General features: G+C 43.5%; 1 protein-coding gene across 2 annotated transcripts in view; it reads right to left on the reverse strand.

Moving 5' to 3' along the window:
- LOC118370493 (matrix metalloproteinase-23-like) overlaps window positions 1-22,362 on the reverse strand; it is a 43,571-nt gene extending 21,209 nt beyond the window's left edge. The window contains exons 1-9 of one of the 2 annotated variants that reach the window (XR_008088905.1): window positions 22,173-22,362; window positions 21,771-21,929; window positions 20,649-20,785; window positions 10,074-10,213; window positions 8,056-8,223; window positions 4,198-4,362; window positions 3,763-3,873; window positions 2,780-2,906; window positions 2,125-2,393 (exon numbers count right to left, since the gene is read on the reverse strand). Coding sequence is in view for 1 of the 2 variants with exons in the window: in XM_035755531.2 (XP_035611424.1) it covers window positions 2,219-2,393; window positions 2,780-2,906; window positions 3,763-3,873; window positions 4,198-4,362; window positions 8,056-8,223; window positions 10,074-10,213; window positions 20,649-20,785; window positions 21,771-21,929; window positions 22,173-22,184 (1,194 nt within the window). In the remaining variant the exon portion in view is untranslated. Of the gene's footprint in view, window positions 2,394-2,779; window positions 2,907-3,762; window positions 3,874-4,197; window positions 4,363-8,055; window positions 8,224-10,073; window positions 10,214-20,648; window positions 20,786-21,770; window positions 21,930-22,172 lie in introns of both variants that reach the window. The other variant, XM_035755531.2, reaches the window with a different exon arrangement.
- Between the last annotated feature and the right edge of the window lie 318 nt (window positions 22,363-22,680).

Here is a 22,680-nt window from a genome sequence, read left to right on the forward strand (position 1 = left end):
TCAATTTTGAAGTAGACCACTGTATATTTAAGTGATTTTATGTTTGGCAATGTGTTGTTGCATATTTCTAAAGTGGTGGTGGTGCATATACAGTTCTGGCAACCATTCCTTGTTACACAGGAGGGAAAATATATACCAAACAATTTAACATGGTAGAAAAACAGGCAATAGTACTCACTTCAATTGCACAGTTTTTACATGTTGCCTTAAATATAAAATGAATAACATTGGCATTTTTCACTGATCTGCACATCCTACACCACATTTTAAGTGAGACAAAATCTAGACGGTTCTAAAATTAACTTCTGCTTGAATGCATACGTATCCACCCCCTTTGCTGTGGCATCTCCATGTGCAACAATATTTGTTTACAATATAAATACCCATCTTTGTAAGGTCCTTCAGTTAATGGATTTCAAGCAAAGAGTTAACCTCAAAGCTACCCCGGCGCTTTCAGAACATCTCATTAACACATTTGTAGGTAGGTACAGATTAGGGGAGGGTCCTTTAAGCATGGTCAAGTTAATAATTAAGCTGTGAATGATTTATCACGAAGGTGACCATGGTGATTGTAGAATAGTTTCTTGGTTCGGATGGGGGGGGGGAAGATCAACATTTCAGTCACTCCAATACTAGAAGGGTCAAAAGCAAAATGGTGCAAAGGACACGTAAAACATATTCAGTCTGTTGAACACCTGACACTGGATAAGACGTTGACATTTCGCCAGGACAATAACCCCAAAATAAGACCAATGCTGCACTGGAGTGATTTGCCAAGATGGTCAATGTCTCTGAAACCCTGTTTTTACCCAGTTGTAACATTTGTCCTGATCTAGTGCTGAAGGTTCACGTTACATCACTATTTACATTTAAAGGTTAACTTCCGATTGAGCCAACATATGCAGCGTTCACCATGAATGCGGTCTCTGCAAACGCGGGAACCATTGTCTTTAAAATAGCATTGTAGTGCGGATCTTCAGCTCTACGGATCGAATCGAGCCCCTTGTCCACATCCTGATTGTGTCCACAGCTGGTGGTGTAACCGCCGTCTAAAAATCATTGACAGGTGGCACCATTGACTTGTGTTAATATAAATATATATTATTTTGAAAGATTATTCATCAAATAATTTGTATATGGGGGGGGGACAAGAAAACAGGTCACAATGCAGACAAGGTGGACGGATAAGGCCGTATAAAGTCGTCTGAAAATGATGGCACAATCAGAACGTGGACAAGATAGGGATGCATGTTAGAACCAGGTATAAAACGGGGCTCGAGTGACCTAGCCTAGTAGTTAAATCTGCGTCAAAATCTGACCGTAGTGTGACAGCAAAGTTGGAGACTTTTTCAAAAAGTGGGTCAAACTGCTGCTAAAGGTGCTTCCACCAAGTATTTGCCCTGGGGTACAAATAAATACATTTTTTTGAAAGGTTGTTGTGAATAAATCCCAATGTATTGTTTCCCCCCCTCTAAATGCAAGGCAAGTAATAGAAAACAGGGGAGAGAATACTTTCCATAAGCACTGCATCACATTTACACCCTTTATCTCAAAACAAATTACTATACTGTTAAGTGACATAGAAATATCAACTCTGCCCTAGACATTTTAACAAAGTGAGATGTATCAATACAACAACTGCATAAAAATAAGGCATCACGTTTAAAGGGTGAGCACGGCTAGTCTTTTCTGACCAGATCTTAGTCTGAAACTTCATTCATCATTAAGGACAAGGTTGAGTTCTGGGATCTATTCCATTTATGACCTGGATTTAAGAGAGTACTGTCAGAGTACAGCCTGCTTAAAGTTAGACTCAGACATATGACGACATCCTTCAAACCGGGGAAACTTCCTGTTTACAGACATCAACAACAGAATTTTGATGTGCTAAGACTGACACTATTGGCTCTAGAATAGAGGGTTGTTTCCATTGGTCAATTATCTGTTCATTCCAAGGTTAACCTTAAGTTATGTTTTTTTTTTTATCACCACACAAAGATGTATTTTGAAAGCTCACAATCCCTGGGTGAATAAGGTCCAATATGTGGCAGTCTTGGCATATTTAATATTAGTAAGCAGGAAGTCGTCATGCTGTGTATGAGGATGTTGTATTGCTGAGTCCACCTATAATATTGTTGCGGTGGGTTCGTCCTCTTTTCCTCCATGCCTCATTCTTTCCTTCCCAGCTCTCATTCTTCCCTCACTCTCTTCATTCAGCTCAGCTGTTCAGGCGGATGACCCAGGAGTTTGCGGAGACCACGTTGCCGCCACGATTGACGCGACAGGTATAAGTGCCCTCGTTAAACTCGTTGGCGACGACGCGGAGGTCGCGGTCCTTCATGGTGATGTAGCCGGGGATAGAGATCACGAGCTGCTCTCCATCCTTGTACCAACTAGAGCAAGGTCAAAGGCCGTACCAGGGAAGAGCACAGGGAGAGAGGAATCAACCATTCAAATGTCATGTATGCCCAACAACCTTTGCCAGCAACATAGTCATAGTAAATAAGAGAAAACGACCTGCATGCTGTTTAAATGCTCCCATTAAAAGACCTGTTAAAACGATGGGAGAATCAGACCGGTAATTATGGTATATAGTGGTCCGAGGTTGTCAAGCGGTCTAAGCCCCTGTCTTTGGAGCACATGTATTGTATACTGCCATTGTGTGTATCGGTTTGACTCCAACCCACTGCTCTAGCACCCTCTCTCCTATCTACGTATCCTGTCCAATAAACACCACAAATATGATTTGTACATTACTGTATTTAGACTATTCTCTCACCTGACTTTGGGAGGCGATCTAGGATTCTTCGTCCCACAGCGGAAGCCCACAACCTTTCCACGAGGAACTATCTTGATCTTGACGTTGGCAGGCGGTGGACTTAGCGTGGTAACGGCCTCCAGAGGCTCTACAGGAAGTGAGTGAAATACCAGGACGGTCATAAGACTTCCCCCACAAGATATTCCTCTTATGGCTTTTTCTCAATGAATCTTTCCTCAATTCCTCACATCCTCTTTCCTCGTCGCCTCCTCAAAACAAATCGGAGAAGGGCTGAGGGAGGAGACCTTGGACGTTCTCCAATATGGTTGAGAAAGAGAGGATGCGAGGAATCGTGTAAAGATTTGAAATAGTTTATTGGGGATAAAGCATATGCCACAGAGGTGTTATCAGTACAGTAGGACAAGGGATGACACAGGACAGGAGTTCGGCAAGCTACAGTCTGAATGTTGGCAACATAGCACGCGGTTAAACATTTTAAGATGTCCATTCTGTCATTCCATGGCGGCAGTGTAGCCTAGTGGTTAGAGCGTTGGACTAGTAACCGGAAGGTTGCGAGTTCAAACCCCCGAGCTGACAAGGTACAAATCTGTCGTTCTGCCCCTGAACAGGCAGTTAACCCACTGCCCACCAGGCCGTCATTAAATAAGAATGTGTTCTTAACTAACTTGCCTGGTTAAATAAAGGTAAAAAAAAAAATTCAAAGTGCCTTACAAATCCAGGCAGGTCCATAATTACACATCTAATTTGGAGAGGTAATTCTTTGGAAAGACACCTACCAGGCAGCCAGTTTGTGTTAAAATGTCCAAAATCAGGCTAGATCCACATTTAACTATCAAGTCCTGATCTATTTGCTGGCTTAAGACAGTCCTAAAAGCATGTCATTAATAGGATCTCATGGAGATTGCAACTTTCAATTCCAACTGGTGAACTGCGGCGCAGTTAAATTCATGTCCAATCAAGAGTGGACAATATGCCTGTCTGACCATAGCAGAGATCACATCGTCGGGCACAGTGTTTCTTCATGAAGCTCTTCCTCCTTTCGCAGAAGCCAAGGCGAGCCCATGGATCACACACTCGCTTCTTGTCTGTGCATCCTGGAATACGACATTTGTGGTATTAACATTTTCTTAGTGTGTAATTATACCTGTGTAATAAAACAAATTACTTGTGTAGCAATAACATTGTATTAACATGTTACATAGTACTGTAGTAATTGTATTGCTATCGTGTTGTAATTGCACAATGAGTTGAGCGGGAATTGGTGGAATAGAGAATGTTAATAGTAATGTTTAGACTATATTAAAACAATGTTAGAAATTACATCATTACAATACATGTATGAAAAAAAATATAGAAAGTCTTGATTTATCATCATAAATAAACAAAAAAAAACATGTTTGATCTGTGTGTTCCTTTACCATAAAGGCGCTGGATTCCCCAGATGTCGTCCTGGGCAATGTTCCTCTGGCCCGTGTAGGTGGCATTGGGGTGCATCAGGGCCTGGGGGTCACGGGAGTGCCACAGCCCCAGGGCGTGCCCAATCTCATGAGCCGCCACCTGTACCAGGTCATTTAACCACACACCTGGGGAAGGGAACAGACCCAATTAGGCATGTACACACATTATATCAAAGGACAAGGATTGGGATCCCTGGATAGAATACATGTGATCAGTCTTGTGTGTATGGTGTGTGATTTGAGATAACATCTAGATTCTAGAATGGTGTGTTGGTATATACAGGTAACTGCCAAAATAAGGGAAACATTTGAGTAAATGAGGGATCAAAGTATATTGAAAGCATGTCCTTCTACACAGGTGTAGTTTTCAGAGTTAATTAAGAAAGTAATGCTTAGGGTTATGAATATAAATGCCCAGTTAACCATTATTTTGTGTACCATGGCTAGAACAAGATATCTCAGTGACTTTAAAAGAGAGGTCTCAAAGGAGCTTAGGGGATTTAAAGTATGTGTGTGTGTGTGTGTGTGTGTGTGTGCACGCACATCTCAGTCACCAGATTTCAACCCATTTGAAAACTTAAGGGAGATTCTGTAGCGGCGGCTGAGACAGCGTTTTCCAACATCAACAAAACACAAAATTATGGAATTTCTCGTGGAACAATGTTGCTGCATCCCTCCAATAGAGTTCCAGACACTTGTGGAATATATGCCAGAGGCGTCATGCCCCCTCATATTTGTCCTGTTAAAAAAAATATATATATACACTACCGTTCAAAAGTTTGGGGTCACTTAAAAATTCTCTTGTTTTCCATGAAAGCATACATGAAATGAGTTGCGTAATGAATAGGAAATCTAGTCAAGACGTTGACAAGGTTATAAATAACGATTTGTTATTGAAATAATAATTGTGTCCTTCAAAATTTGCTTTCGTCAAAGAATCCTCCATTTGCAGCAATTACAGCCTTGCAGACCTTTGGCATCCTAGCGGTCAGTTTGTTGAGGGAATCTGAAGCGATTTCAACCCATGCTTCCTGAAGCACCTCCCACAAGTTGTATTGGCTTGATGGGGACTTCTTACCTACCATACGGTCAAGCTGCTCCCACAACAGCTCAATAAGGTCCACTCCATTATAGACAGAATACCAGCTGACTGCTTCTTCCCTAAATAGTTATTGCATAGTTTGGAGCTGTGCTTTGGGTCATTGTCCTGTTGTAGGAGGAAATTGGCTCCAATTAAGCGCCATCCACAGTGTATGGCATGGCATTGCAAAATGGAGTGATAGCCTTCCTTCAAGATCCCTTTTACCCTGTACAAATCTCCAACTCTTACCACCCCCAGACCATCACTTTGCCTCCACCAACTCACAAATGTTCTATGTGATCCGAACACCTCAAGCTTAGATTAGTCTGTCCATAACACTTATTTCCAATCTTCCAGTGTTTTGCCCATCCTAATCTTTTCTTTTTATTGGCCAGTCTGAGATATGGCTTTTTCTTTGCAGATCTGACTAGAAGGCCAGCATCCCGGAGTCGCCTCTTCACTGTTTACATTGAGACTGGTGTTTTGCGGGTACTATTTAATGAAGCTGCCAGTTGAGGACTTGAGGCATCTGTTTCTCAAACTAGACACTCTCATGTACATGTCCTCTTGCTCAGTTGTTCACCGGAGCCTCCCACTCTTTCTATTCTGGTTAGAGAGAGTTTGTGCTGTTGTGTGAAGGGAGTAGTACACAGCGTTGTACGAGATCTTCAGTTTCTCCACGGAATAGCCTTCATTTCTCAGAACAAGACTAGCCTGATGAGTTTCAGAAAAAAGGCATTTGCTTCTGGCCATTTTGAGCCTGTAATCGAACCCCCAAATGCTGATGCTCCAGATACTGAACTAGTATAAAATAAGGCCAGTTTTATTGCTTCTTTAATCAGAACAAGTTTTCAGCTGTGCTAACATAATTGCAAAAGGGTTTTCTAATGATCAATTAGCCTTTTAAAATTATAAACTTGAATTAGCTAACACAACGTGCCATTGGAATACAGGAGTGATGGTTGCTGATAATGGGCCTCTGTCATTTACAACATTAACGATGTCTACACTTTATATCTGATCAATTTCATGTTATTTTAATGGACGAAAAAAAAATATTTTCTTTCAACAAACATGGACATTTCTAAGTGACCCCAAACTTTTGAACAGTAGTGAAACACACACACACACACACACACACACACACACACACACACACACACACACACACACACACACACACACACACACACACACACACACACACACACACACACACACACAGTTGAAGTCAGAAGTTTACATACACCTTTAGCCAAAGACATTTAAAATCATTTTTTCCACAATTCCTGACATTTAATCCTAGTAAAAATTCCCTGTCTTAGGTCAGTTAGGATCACCATTTTATTTTAAGAATGTGAAATGTCAGAGTAAAAGTAGAGAATGATTTATTTCAGCTTTTATTTATTTAATCACATTCCCAGTGGGTCAGAAGTTTACATACACTCAATTAGTATTTGGTAGCATTGCCTTTAAATTGTTTAACTTGGGTCAAACGTTTTGAGTAGCCTTCCACAAGCTTCCCACAATAAGTATTGTATTTTCCACCATAATTTGCAAATAAATTCATAAAAAATCCTACAATGTGATTTTCTGGATGTTTTTCCCTCATTTTGTCTGTCATAGCTGAAGTGTACCTATGATTAAAATTACAGGCCTCTCTTATCTTTTTAAGTGGAAGAACTTGCACAATTGGTGGCTGACTAAATACTTTTTTGCCCCACTGTATATATATATATAAATCACAGACAGTGTCACCAGCAAAGTACCATCACACCTCCTCTTCCATGCTTCACGTTGGGAACCACACATGCGGAGATCATCCGTTCACCTACTCCACGTATCACAAAGACACAGCAGTTGGAACCAAAACCCCCAAATTTGGACTCGTAAGACCAAAGGACAGATTTCCACCAGTCTAATGTCCATTGCTCGTGTTTCTTGGTCCAAGCAGGTCTCTTCTTCTTGTTGGTGTCCTTTAGTAGTGGTTTCTTTGCATCAATTAGACCATGAAGGCCTGATTCACCCTGTCTCCTCTGAACAGTTGTTGTTGAGATGTATCTGTTACTTGAACTCTGAAGCATTTATTTGGGCTGGTAATTTCTGAGGCTGGTAACTCTAATGAACTTATCCTCTGCAGCAGAGGTAACTCTGGGTCTTCCTTTCCTGTGGCGGTCCTCATGAGCCAATTTCATCTTAGCGCTTGATTATTTTTGCGACTGCACTTGAAGAAACTTTCAAAGTTATTGACATTTTCCGTATTGACCGACCTTCATGTCTTAAAGTGTTGATGGACTGTCGTTTCTCTTTACTTATTTGAGCTGTTCTTGCCATAATATGGACTTGGTCTTTTACTAAATAGGACTATCTTCTGTATATCAAACCTACCTTGTCACAACACAACTGATTGGCTCAAATGCATTAAGAAGGAAAGAAACTCCACAAATTAACTTTTAAAAAGGCACACCTGTTAATTGAATTGCATTCCAGGTGACTATCTCATGAATCTGGTTGAGAGAATGCAAGAGTGTGCAAAGCTGTCATCAAGGCAAAGGGTGGCTACTTTTGAAGAATCTCAACTATAACATTTCTTTATTATTATTTTTTATTTTTTAGTTACTACATGATTCCATTGTAGGAATTTCCTTGAAGGAAATACACGGGTGAATGAGTACACTATTTGGGGTAAGGGAAGAGAATCGGAGCACAGACAGACAGAATGTAGATATTATTTGCACCTTGTTTCCAGCTGAAGCGGGACTTCCCCAGGATCCAGAACTCATGATTGTCAAAGTGGATCTCCCCGCGTGGGGGCAGGAAGGCATGGGCCAACTCCCCGTTTAGTCCATCAAAACAGGGATGCAATGGAGACCACCAGCAGTCTGTGTGGTTCCACGTGTAGAAGCCTGTGCCCACACACACACAAAAAAAGCAGGGGGTTGTCATGACGTTGCCCTGTTGGGTGAGGTTTATCCCCACATAAATACATACCCCCACATAAATACATTTCCCCCTTTTCTCTCCACTCTGCAGAATGGACTCTTGAAAAGCCCTGTGTTTCCACAGAGAAAGTATGGGAACATCAAAATGTTGGGGAATGGAACAATATTTTCCTTTCTCAACCAGTTGAAAGTGTCCGTTGGTACTTAAAGAATATGTCGTCAGATCAGTTGTTGTCTGGGACATTATATCTGATGATAGGACAACAAATTGTATCTTGGAAAGTCTGCACATTCTAGTTATATTCAAATGGAATTGATGTGCAATTTAAATGTTTAAATATGAAACTATTTGTGACAAGATTAAATGTGATTTTAGCTTCTAAATGACAGAATTGTTTTCATAAGTAAACTTATGCTCACTCAGTGGCCACTCCCAAGTGAACAGACATTGGTTGAGAACTATGAAACACGCCCTTCTCTCCCACAGTACAAAAGCCCGTTGACGGAAATCAACCTCCGTTCGAGATGACATGAGGACTGGTGTCCAGACGTTTAAAAGGGCTAATTTCAACTACAAGCTAACGATATTAACATTTAGTTCCAGAAATGTTAGGACTGCTGTCCTAATGTTTATTAAAAGGGTGAATTTCAATGTGGAGGTGACGAATGGTGAATTTAGACTAGCCCAGCCAAAATACAGCACAAGCTGATTATAGCAACTTGGTAAGAACTTTGAATGATTATTTACTAAAGAAGAAGTGATACCTCCTAGATGTCGAGTTATCAGCTGCAGCTGTAAACGTACATGGACAGAATCTCAGAAGAACATATCCGATAGCCCTACATTCTCAGAAGAACATATCCGCTCTACAACACTACGACCAGAAAGATTCTTGAAAGAACATTGGTGATCTCTGCTGGGTAAACCAGTCTTCAATCTTCGACTCATCTATCAAAACGCAGCTCAGTGTAAATATATATCTTGCATTTTCCTTTTCCGAATGGGCGGTTATTAGAATGCATAAGATTCTGTATTTACGGCAGCATAGCTTCTCAAGGTCCAATATAGACCCAATCCCCTTTATCCCTCAGTCTTCCCGCTCTTTCATTCAAACCCAACCCCCTTTATTTGTGTAACCAGCCATCATTATCGGTTTCATCTGCAAGGGACTTTTTCTTTTATGACATGATTAGTAATCAATTTATGATCTATTCTGTGTATATGTAATTCTGTGTGATTATTTAGGTATTTAGTAAATAATGAAGCCAATTTTTGTATTGCTGATTCAACTTGTTAGCCAGGGTTTGTGCAGATAACCAAGAATTTTACAACGTTCAGATGAGACTGAATAAGGTGATAATTAATAATTGACTGCTATTGATATAAAAGACCTTCAGATCTTTAAGAACCAGAACCTGGTTCCAAAGGTTATTAAGTAGTTAATTGTTACCTTTATTTTAATAGGCAAGTCAGTTAAGAACAAATTCTTATTTTCAATGACGGCCTAGGAACAGTGGGTTAACTGCCTTGTTCAGGGGCAGAACAACAGATGTGTACCTTGTCAGCTCGGGGATTCCATCTTGCAACCTTTCGGTTACTAGTCCAACGCTCTAACCACTAGGCTACGCTGCCGCCCCAATTCAAATCACGTAATCAAATGTTAGGTAATCAATTTGATAAAATAGCATGTCATCTCATTTAATCATACTCGAGACACAACAGGGTATTAAAGACTTAACAAATATTTAGATACTCACACACACCCATATCTTAAGGTGATACAATGTGGTTCTAATCAATTACGTGGTCTCACCGATGATAATATCAGCACTCTTGTTGGGGTTTTTGATTTCGGCGAAGTAGAGAGGGGACACGTCGCTCCACTTGGAGAACGCAATGCTGATGGCCTGGCGGGTGTCATCTTTGTTCAGCGTGTTGGGAAACTTCACGATCCTGACAGATGTGAACGGACACACAGACAAACAGACAAACATAGACAGACAGACATACAGCTGTGAACAGAAAGACAGACAGGAAAGTGACAGACAATGCGACTAACTTGGATTCCCAAAAACGCAGTGCTGTTCCCTTTCAGTCAGTCACTCAGTATAACATTATGGGGAGTCAATGGCCAACCATATTCACCTGAAAAAAATGAAAACGCCCAACGGGCCAATGGATGCCGAGCCAATCCCCAGAAGTCCTGCCTTCCTGACTATAATACCGGGGCTCACATCCATTTCCTCAATTCTTCTCTCTTCAGCCCGCCTGAAGGAAGACCGTGTAACGCAAATGACAAACTTTTCAAGCACACAAAGACTATCAGATTCGGCTCCGTCACTGATGAGCTAAAGGTGACCTGCGATTCCCCTCATTCAGCCAGGCTGGTGCTACCAGGTTAAGGTGAGTTCATGAATGTAGAGTATAGAGGAGGCGGGGCTCATTTGCACACCACCGATGGATGGAAAGCTGCCGAGTTACTTAGCTCCAGTTCTGAGGCTAACAAGGAGGCTAATCTTCTGAATAAACAGTCCCGGTTCTAGGCGGAGCAGTTGGACAAAGTATACCAGGCTGAGGGTGTGGTTCTTGAAAGGAACAGGCGGCTGTACTTGGATGAGCCAGTTTCGCCAACAAGGTTGTTTGGCTCGGCTATGGAGTCCTTACAGTCCTGTTTCGAGGAGAAACAAAAACAGGACCCAGCTCTACAGGTCCTTTTCCCACGAAAGTTCCTTCGTGGGGGCAGCTCTGCAGTTCCAGAAGCGTGAAGGAACGAGTCCAGGCCAGAGGCTGGCGTCGAGGTTGGTTTTTGACCGTATTGGTGTTTCTGGGAAGCAGCGGAAGTCTTGGCACAGACGCTGTGCTGGGTCGAAGGGGAGTGGGGTGAACGCTGATTCTTCCACGCCCATGGGGGAATGAGCAGACCTCACGACCCTAGCTGGAGGCCGGTGGAGGGGCATGTTCTCGGAGCCCTCCTCCACATTTACTAATGGCAACAGTGCTTCCAAGTGGCTCGGTCAACGGGGGCAAGTTACTGGTTGCCGAAGACCCCAAACCCGGTGTTGGCTGGGTATCAGAATGGCGGTACCACGAAAGCACAGTGTTTCTACCCAAGGTTTCTCTACGTTCAGGGGTATCGGGAGTACGGCATCGTCCAGATGTGGGCATAATAAACAAAGTTAATTCCCCACATTCAGACACACGGTTGTTAAGGGTGATGGATATGAAAACAAGCATGAAAGAAAAAATTATAAAACCCAGTACCAGTCATAGGTTTGGACACACCTACTCATTACAGGGTTTTTCTTTATTTTATACTATTTTCTACATTGTAGAATAATAGTGAAGACATCAAAACAATGAAATAACACATATGGAATCATGTAGTAACCAAAAAAGTTAAACAAATCAAAATATATTTTATATTTGAAATTCTTCAAAGTAGCTACCCTTTGCCTTGATAACAGCTTTGCACACTATTGGCATTAGTTGGTTTTGTACCTGAGGGTTTGCAAGTTCAAAATGCTCACACTTTGCTGGCTATTGCAGTCGGCGCATCACTGTGATTGGTTCATGTCCATAGATCTGAAGGATACGTACTTTCATGTGGCTATACATCTTCCCCACCGAAAGTTTCGGAGGTTTCATTTAAAGGGTGTAGCCTATGAATTTCTGGTCCTGCCTTTTGGACTTTAAGTATTGGCCTATCTGGACGATTAGCTGGTCATAGTGGAGTCGAGGGAACAGGTGGAGCTCCATACTGCCACACTGGTTTCCCATATTCAGTCTCTGGGGTTCAGAGTGAATCACAGGAAAAATGGTTTGACTCAGCACATTCAATTCCTGGACTCAGTTCTGAATCATGTGCTTTGGTCCCAACAAAGTAGGTTTGAATTCCAGCTCTGTCTGGTACAGTTCTTTTATGATAGCTATTGTGTCTCTAGGACTTCTGTTGATATGTCTGTTTCAGCGCTGTTGATGAGTCTGTTTTGCAGGTTCTCTGTTGCAGGTGGTTCTCATGGGCCGGGTAGTGTCCCGCAGGGTGATCACGACAGACGCATCCTTTATGAGATGGGGAGTACTCTGTGTGGGCTACTCGATGAGGGATTAGGTCAACAGCGTAAAGGGAGTTGCATATCAATTACCTAGAGATACTGACAGTTTGGCTGGTGCTGAGGCGTTTCCATTGAAGGTTTATATGGCAGCCATCTCTGCGTGTCATGTAGGGATGGACAGCTCCACACAGGGGACTCATCCTCCGGTGGTGTGGCCCCTAAAAGGCGTGTCGACTCATGGCGCCGACTAGGGACCGGGCCTTGGTCCCCTCAGTGTGAGTCTCCGTTTGAACCATTAGAGTCTGTGGACCTAAAGCTAATTTCCTACAAGACTGCCCTGCTCGTGGCCTTGGCATCAGCCTAGCATGTTGGGGATCATAGTAACCTTGCCATGATTCATCGACTCTGGTTGATGCTATGCAAGCGTGAGTGTGCGCTTTACCATGTCACAACAAGTGTTCTGTTGTTTTTGACGGTTCTTTTTACAAGTTCTGACATTTCAGGCTCACAAGGTAAGTATTGTTCTTGGAACCATGGGTTCTATGGACTTGGGCTGCAGTGGCAGCGTGTCAAGTTGCAGCAGATTCTGGTTCCCTATATGGGGTTCTGACAGTTCAGGCTTCATCAGGCTCTGACAGTTCAGGCTTCTCAGGTAAGTATTAGGGGAAAAGGTGGCTTCTGTAGACTATTTTTTGACCGGTAGAACGTGTGTATCCTTGAGCTGCCATGCATCTCCTAGTTTGGTACCCAATGAGCCAGCTTGGGGCTTGATTGTATGTCCCCATAGTATGTTATACCAAGTTACCGACTGAATGGCAATGTATGAAAATAACTACTGTTCAGTTAAGGAGGTAATGAGGTATAACATATTTTGCGCAGGGGATTTGGGCTCGCTGAAAAGTGTTACTGAATTGAGGAAATTAATGTCCCGGTATTATAGCCAGGAAGACGCGGCATCCGAGGGCAGGCTTGGCATCCATTAGCCAGTTGGGCGTGATTTCAGTTTTCAGGGGAATATGAATGGTTGTTGATTTCCCTTCAGGGAACAATAGTTGTATTCATAACTGAAATAATATTTGTATATCTGGTCAGTGGGCCATCCTCCAACATTCTCTGAAGCTCTAATTCTCAAAACAGTACTCAGAAGCCGACCTCCCAGTCTCTTCCATCCCCTCCCTGAACTCCCTGAATCCCAAGTCAACCCTCGTCCCTTCCCCCTTGACACTACATCTGAGAGGATTGGATAGGTGTCAGTAATATGGTTGAACCTTGCCCCCTGATAGGTTAGGTGGAATTGCTGCTATATTCCTTACAACTTGAGAAAGTATTCATACCCCTTGACTTATTCCATATTTTGTTGTGTTACAGCCTGAATTTTTGTTCTCACTCATCTACACATAATAACAAAGTAAAAACATGTTTTTTGTGCCCATTTAGTGAAAATAAATACAGAAATGTCACATTTACATAAGCATTCACACCCTTGAGTCAACATATGTTAGAATCACCTCTGGCAGCCATCACAGCTATGAATCTTTCTGGGTAAGTCTAAGAGCTTTGCACACCTGGGTTGTACAATATTTGCACATTATAATGTTTTTAATACTTCAAGCTCTGTCAAGTTGGTTGTTGATCATTGTATATTTGGCCTTGTGTGTTAGGTTGTTGTCCTGCTGAAAGGTGATGTTGTCTCCTAGTGTCTGTTGGAAAGCAGAATGAACCAGGTTTCCCACTCGGACTTTGACTGTGCTTAGCTCTATTCCGTTTATTTTTATCCTAAAGAACTCCCTAGTCCTTGCCAATGACAAGCATATCCATAACATGATGCAGCCACCACCATGCTTGAAAAAATGAAGAGTAGTACTCAATGTGTTGTTATTTGCCCCAAACATAGTTTTTTTATTCATGACATGTAGTTAGTTTATTTGGCCAATTTTTTACAGTTTTACTTTAGTGCCTTATTGCAAACAGGATGCATGTTTTGGAATATGTTTATTCTGTACAGGCTTCCTTCTGTCATTTATGTTAGCATTACGGTTTCCTTCCTCTCCGGCAACAGAGTTAGGAAGGACGCCTGTATCTTTGTAGTGACTAGGTGTATTTATACACCAACCTCATTATGTTGAAAGGGATATTCAATGTCTGCTTTTTTCATTTTGACGAATCTACCAGTAGGTGCCCTTCTTTGCGGGGCAATGGAAAACCTCCCTGGTCTTTGTGGTTGAATCTGTGTTTGAAATTCGCTGCTTGACTGAGGGACCTTACAGATAATTCATTGTATGTGTGGGATTAAAAAAATCATATTAAACACTATTATTGCACACAGAGTGAGTCTATGCAACTTATTATGTGACTTGTTAAGCAAATGTTTACTCCTGAAATTATTTAGGTCATAACAAAAGGTTTGAATTGACTCAAGACATTACAGCTTTTCAATTTTAATTAATTTATAACACAATTCTAAAAACATAACTCCACCTTGACATTATGGGGTATTGTGTGTCACGCCAGAGACAAAAAATCTCAATTTCATTCATTTTAATTTCAGGCTATAACAACAAAATATGAAAAAGTCAAGGGGAGTGAACAATGTTCCCTTTAAACTGCGCATGGGCATCCCGCTGATCCGGCACTGCGAAGCAGAAGAACCACCAGCCTACGCAGAGAAGGACGAGATTGAACTTCACTTAACTTTCTACAGTTTTTCCCCTTAGTTAACATTTCCCTTTAGTGTGGGAAAGTAATTTATTGCATTGAACTACTGTGGGAGTTCAATGCAACATACCGAAACAAAATTAACTATGCAAGACTTAGACGCATCGGAGTACACCAGTCAGAGCTGCAGATCCAATCAGAGCACCAATCAGAGCTGCAGATAGACCAGTGCCATATACGGATCTGTGCCATTCTCTTTAAACTGGACTGTGTTTACAGCATGAGTGGTCGTGAGTAGATGCTCAGTTATAGATACACTATACAGTGCATTCAGAAAGAATTCAGACCCCTTGACTTTTCCACATTTGTTACATTATTTTTGCGAATGTATAAAAAATACAAAACTGAAATAACACATTGACATAAGTATTCTGACCCTTTACTCAGTACTTTGTTGAAGCACCTTTGGCAGGGATTACAGTTGTGCTTCTGGAAGGTTCTCCCATCTCCACAGAGTAATTCTAGAGCTCTGTCAGAGTGACCATCAGATTCTTGATCACCTCTCTGACCAAGGCCCTTCTCCTCCAATTGGCTGGGCAGCCAGCTCTAGGAAGAGTCTTGGTGGTTACAAACTTCTTCCATTTAATAATGATGGAGGCCACTGTGTTCTTGGGGACCTCCAATGATGCAGAAATATTTTGGTACCCTTCCCCAGATCTGTGCCTCTACACAATCCTGTCTCGGAGCTCTACGGATATTTCCTTCAACCTCATGGCTTGGTTTTTGCTCTGACATGCACTGTCAACTACTAGACAGGTCTATGCTTTTCCAAACCATGTCCAATCAATTGAATTTACCACAGGTGGACTCCAATCAAGTTGTAGTAACAGCTCAAGGATGATCAATGGAATCAGGATGCACCTGAGCTCAATTGTGTACTTCCGGGTTGGAGCGAGCGGTCGCATCGGCACTTCGCTCCGCAGGTAGTATAACTTTTTCATTACATTTCATTACATTTCATTATAGTACAACGGTTTGATTTGTCTAATCTTAGCTATTTCTTCTTAGCTAGCTACATAGCCGTCTTTGTATCAAAGATAATTGCATAATTATCGTATTTCGTCGTCTAACGTAGTCTTCACTGCTATTTGCCCAGCAGCTAGCCAGCTAGCCAGCTAGCAAACGCCCACCGATTAGCAGCACTGTAGTAACTATTACACTCAACTGAACGACTTGATTAGTGTAGTGTTAGCTAGCTACATAGCTGTCTTTGCTGTCTTCGTATCCAAGATAATTGTGTAGTTTAGAGTGTGTAGTCTTAGAGTGATTATCTTAATTTACCGAGGTTAGCTAGCCAGCTATTTGTCGTCCTTAACGTAGGAGACTCTGCTAGCTAGCCAACAGCTAACAGCTAACAGTCAACGTCTACTGAATAGAACTCAACAACCCGGTCGCATTCACAGGTAGTATCACATTTTCATTTCATTTCATTACAGTACAACGGTTTGATTTGTTTGATCGTAGCTAGCTACATAGCTAGCTACATAGCCGTCTTTGTATCAAAGATAATTGTGTAGTCTAGAGCGATTTTCTAGGTTAGCTTGCCAGCTATTGTCGTTCTTTTAACGCAACGTAATGTAAACAACACTGCTAGCTAGCCAGCGAATAGCAGCACTGCAGAAACTATTACACTCAACGGAACGACTTGATTAGTGTAGTGTCAACAACGCAGCCACTGCCAGCTAGCCTACTTCAGCAGTACTGTATCATTTTAATCATTTTAGTCAATAAGATTCTTGCTACGTAGCTTAACTTTCTGAACATTCGAGACGTGTAGTCCACTTGTCATTCCGAACTCCTTTGCATTAGCGTAGCCTCTTCTGTAGCCTGTCAACTACGTGTCTGTCTATCCCTGTTCTCTCCTCTCTGCACAGACCATACAAACGCTCCACACCGCGTGGCCGCGGCCACCCTAATCTGGTGGTCCCAGCGCGCACGACCCACGTGGAGTTCCAGGTCTCTGGTAGCCTCTGGAACTGCCGATCTGCGGCCAACAAGGCAGAGTTCATCTCAGCCTATGCCTCCCTCCAGTCCCTCGACTTCTTGGCACTGACGGAAACATGGATCACCACAGACAACACTGCTACTCCTACTGCTCTCTCTTCGTCCGCCCACGTGTTCTCGCATACACCGAGAGCTTCTGGTCAGCGGGGTGGTGGCACCGGGATCCTCATCTCTCCCAAGTGGTCATTCTCTCTTTCTCCCCTTACCCATCTGTCTATCGCCTCCTTTGAATTCCATGCTGTCACAGTTACCAGCCCTTTCAAGCTTAACATCCTTATCATTTATCGCCCTCCAGGTTCCCTCGGAGAGTTCATCAATGAGCTTGATACCTTGATAAGCTCCTTTCCTGAGGACGGCTCACCTCTCACAGTGCTGGGCGACTTTAACCTCCCCACGTCTACCTTTGACTCATTCCTCTCTGCCTCCTTCTTTCCACTCCTCTCCTCTTTTGACCTCACCCTCTCACCTTCCCCCCCTACTCACAAGGCAGGCAATACGCTCGACCTCATCTTTACTAGATGCTGTTCTTCCACTAACCTCATTCCAACTCCCCTCCAAGTCTCCGATCACTACCTTGTATCCTTTTCCCTCTCGCTCTCATCTAACACCTCCCACACTGCCCCTACTCGGATGGTATCGCGCCGTCCCAACCTTCGCTCTCTCTCCCCCGCTACTCTCTCCTCTTCCATCCTATCATCTCTTCCCTCTGCTCAAACCTTCTCCAACCTATCTCCTGATTCTGCCTCCTCAACCCTCCTCTCCTCCCTTTCTGCATCCTTTGACTCTCTATGTCCCCTATCCTCCAGGCCGGATCGGTCCTCCCCTCCCGCCCCGTGGCTCGACGACTCATTGTGAGCTCACAGAACAGGGCTCCGGGCAGCCGAGCAGAATGGAGGAAAACTCGCCTCCCTGCGGACCTGGCATCCTTTCACTCCCTCCTCTCTACATTTTCCTCCTCTGTCTCTGCTGCTAAAGCCATTCTCTACCACTCTAAATTCCAAGCATCTGCCTCTAACCCTAGGAAGCTCTTTGCCACCTTCTCCTCCCTCCTGAATCCTCCTCCCCTCCCCCCTCTCTGCAGATGACTTCGTCAACCATTTTGAAAAGAAGGTCGACGACATCCGATCCTCGTTTGCTAAGTCAAACGACACCGCTGGTTCTGCTCACACTGCCCTACCCTGTGCTCTGACCTCTTTCTCCCCTCTCTCTCCAGATGAAATCTTGCGTCTTGTGACGGCCGGCCGCCCAACAACCTGCCCGCTTGACCCTATCCCCTCCTCTCTTCTCCAGACCATTTCCGGAGACCTTCTCCCTTTCCTCACCTCGCTCATCAACTCATCCCTGACCGCTGGCTACGTCCCTTCCGTCTTCAAGAGAGCGAGAGTTGCACCCCTTCTGAAAAAACCTACACTCGATCCCTCTGATGTCAACAACTACAGACCAGTATCCCTTCTTTCTTTTCTCTCCAAAACTCTTGAACGTGCCGTCCTTGGCCAGCTCTCCCGCTATCTCTCTCTGAATGACCTTCTTGATCCTAATCAGTCAGGTTTCAAGACTAGTCATTCAACTGAGACTACTCTTCTCTGTATCACGGAGGCGCTCCGCACCGCTAAAGCTAACTCTCTCTCCTCTGCTCTCATCCTTCTAGACCTATCGGCTGCCTTCGATACTGTGAACCATCAGATCCTCCTCTCCACCCTCTCCGAGTTGGGCATCTCCGGCGCGGCCCACGCTTGGATTGCGTCCTACCTGACAGGTCGCTCCTACCAGGTGGCGTGGCGAGAATCTGTCTCCTCACCACGCGCTCTCACCACTGGTGTCCCCAGGGCTCTGTTCTAGGCCCTCTCCTATTCTCGCTATACACCAAGTCACTTGGCTCTGTCATAACCTCACATGGTCTCTCCTATCATTGCTATGCAGACGACACACAATTAATCTTCTCCTTTCCCCCTTCTGATGACCAGGTGGCGAATCGCATCTCTGCATGTCTGGCAGACATATCAGTGTGGATGACGGATCACCACCTCAAGCTGAACCTCGGCAAGACGGAGCTGCTCTTCCTCCCGGGGAAGGACTGCCCGTTCCATGATCTCGCCATCACGGTTGACAACTCCATTGTGTCCTCCTCCCAGAGCGCTAAGAACCTTGGCGTGATCCTGGACAACACCCTGTCGTTCTCAACTAACATCAAGGCGGTGGCCCGTTCCTGTAGGTTCATGCTCTACAACATCCGCAGAGTACGACCCTGCCTCACACAGGAAGCGGCGCATGTCCTAATCCAGGCACTTGTCATCTCCAGTCTGGATTACTGCAACTCGCTGTTGGCTGGGCTCCCTGCCTGTGCCATTAAACCCCTACAACTCATCCAGAACGCCGCAGCCCGTCTGGTGTTCAACCTTCCCAAGTTCTCTCACGTCACCCCGCTCCTCCGCTCTCTCCACTGGCTTCCAGTTGAAGCTCGCATCCGCTACAAGACCATGGTGCTTGCCTACGGAGCTGTGAGGGGAACGGCACCTCAGTACCTCCAGGCTCTGATCAGGCCCTACACCCAAACAAGGGCACTGCGTTCATCCACCTCTGGCCTGCTCGCCTCCCTACCACTGAGGAAGTACAGTTCCCGCTCAGCCCAGTCAAAACTGTTCGCTGCTCTGGCCCCCAATGGTGGAACAAACTCCCTCACGACGCCAGGACAGCGGAGTCAATCACCACCTTCCGGAGACACCTGAAACCCCACCTCTTTAAGGAATACCTAGGATAGGATAAGTAATCCTTCTCACCCCCCTCTAAGATTTAGATGCACTATTGTAAAGTGACTGTTCTACTGGATGTCATAAGGTGAATGCACCAATTTGTAAGTCGCTCTGGATAAGAGCGTCTGCTAAATGACTTAAATGTAAATGTAATGTAATTTTGAGTCTCATAGCAAAGGGTCTAAATACTAATGTAAATAAGGTATTTCTGTGTTTTATAAATTTGCTAAAAATTCTAAAAAGCCTGTTTTCGCTTTGTCATTATGGGTTATTGTGTGTAGATTGCTGAGGAATTTATATTTATTGAATCAATTTTACAATAAGTCTAACGTCAAGGGGTCTGAACAGTTTCCGAAGGCAAACAACATTTTCAGTCACCTCCTTGTCTGAAGGACAGGTGGATAAACAGGTTAATGTCAAGCCCTGCATGTTTTTTTCAAACGTGTCATGGACTGTAGGCCTACATTGAACACCGCACATTGGCTGCAACTGTAGGCTGAATAGAAGAGCTATTTCCATGTTAAAATGTTATGGGATGCATTTTCTCCATTGTTTTTGATGGTAGGGAACTCTGGTAGGCCTACATATGATCAAATAGCTACAGTAGCCTATTTGACCACTGTCTGAAACTGTAACTTAAAGCTGGTACAACTTCAGCGCTCACAGTAAATGCACGCTGGAAGTTGCATAGAATTTTCACAACATTCAAGTTTGCTCTCAGCAGACCTGAAAGTTGCTGTGATGAAAAGAATTGAGGGACCATTGGGTTTGAATACCATCTGAGGCACTGTATATCCAATCCTCTCAGACTTCCAAAAGTTCCTAGGGGATAGGGACAAGGGTCTGAATTGTGATTCAGGGTCTCACTTGTAGGTGAGGTTGAAATGCCTCCACTTGTGTCCCAGTGGGTTGATGGCGTAGCGTCTGGAGCGGCTCAGTGCCGCTCCAGGCATAGGATGATGCTTCACAGAGCTCAGGGACTCCACAGATCGCCCACCAGCTTCCTGAGAGAGAGGGAGAGAAAGAGAGAGATTGTTTGTTTGTTTACTTTACTCTTTTTTTCATTTTTTGAATCTATTTCACTTGCTTTGGCAATGTGTTTCCCATGCCAATAATGCCCTTTGAATTGAAATGGGAGAGAGAGAGATTATTAGAGATGACAAGAAGAGCATGACATGACCATGAACAGGTGAAAACAGTGTATGTGTGTGTAGGAGAGAGAGAGAGGCTTTGCACCGTCTGTATGTTGCAGTAGAGAATGGTACAGGGCCTGAAACAAACAACAGATTAGCAGTAGCCTGTGAAACAAGACAGGACTAAAATCCCTTCAATGATGACAAAATGTACAATCTGCAACTGGGAGAGGATTTCAACTCAAAATAGTTAGTCGTTCATTCTATTTCTCCACTTTTTCAGTACTATTTCTTCTACTAGGAGTTCAAAAGGAATAAATGAAAGTCAAGCCATTGCATTTTTCAGGCTTCCTGCCAAAGGGAGCATGTCTGGCCTCCTCTAGGAAAACACACGTGGCACAAGTGCAAAAAGGAACCGAATCACAACTTAATCCTACACAGATGTGGAATCCACCTCTGCTATCATCCCTTGACAGCCCCTGTCCATCTATCCATCTCTCTGTGCTAAAATATCTGTCACCCACATGTGAGCAGAAGCATACTCCTCCAGCCTTCCCCTCACCACCACCAACACCTTTCTTTTCTTCTTTCCCTCATGTATCCCCGTTCTCAGCTATTGTAACACTGGTCAATGCATTAGTATAGACGGCTATATATATCACACATCAACAAATAAACATGCACAAATATACATTAGGATCCAAACATAACTATTTTATAATATGTGTAGCCTACTTAAAACAATGATTACTTCTGTTAAAAACTATACCAAAATATAATAAATTAATGCAAATGAAAATGCGCGCGCGCAGACACACACACACCCTGAATAAAAATGATAAATATATATAATTACCGTTTTCCTCCTACACGTCCGGAGTCCTCCGACCTCATCCAACCCTACCAACATCAGCACTAGTAGAACAAGTATTGGACGAGTTCTGCGTATCTCGAACACAGCCACGAAGCCCTTGGGCGAACTCATTAACTTCTGCGTCCTGTGCTCCATTGGAACCTGTAATAGTTTTAAGCCTGCAATCAATGTTGAGAGCACATGGTTCACCTAAATGCAAAGATTGAATACTTGGTATAAAAAGAGATTGATCAGCTCGGATAGGCTACTTTATTCAGGTGTTTTCATGCAGAAAGCATGAGTAGGCTATCCTTTCTCTGAACCAGAACACGGTGCGTATCACAACTTGGAAACCACATTCTGCAGAGTTGGGATTTGTGCACGGCGCTCCAAATGATCCCTTACCATCAAACTCATATCATTCAGAATCCTGCGCTTTTCCCCTAGGATATAACTGTAAACTCCTACTTTTCCGCCGAGTCCTTCGTTAATTGCATCGCATTTGTATGTTTATTGGATAACTTTGGTACTTCCCTGCCGAGTCCGTAGAGTCGAGTGTTGGGGCAGAGAGAGAGAGAGCACCGCCCAGTCCTAAAACAACCATTTGGCTCTCAGCCTCTGCTCTCCTATTCACTAACGTGCTCTCAAACTTCACCTAGTTATCACCCGGGCGAATGGAGCGTAAAATGGTCAACTGTTTTCAAAGACAGTAAAGTCTTCAAACTATTGTTGAGCTGTAAACTCTTACCAGGCCTAAACAACGACTCGTGCAATGTAATAGATTATCAAACCGCTATGGCTAAAACAAATTATGTAAGTAAGTCATAGACCATTGGCTAAAGCCCCCCAAAAATTAAGGAAAATTTTTTCACATTTATTATAAAGTGTTATTTTACCCCCAAAACGTGACATC

This window comes from Oncorhynchus keta, chromosome 33, assembly GCF_023373465.1.
Source record: "Oncorhynchus keta strain PuntledgeMale-10-30-2019 chromosome 33, Oket_V2, whole genome shotgun sequence".
Classification (NCBI taxonomy): Eukaryota; Metazoa; Chordata; class Actinopteri; order Salmoniformes; family Salmonidae; genus Oncorhynchus; species Oncorhynchus keta.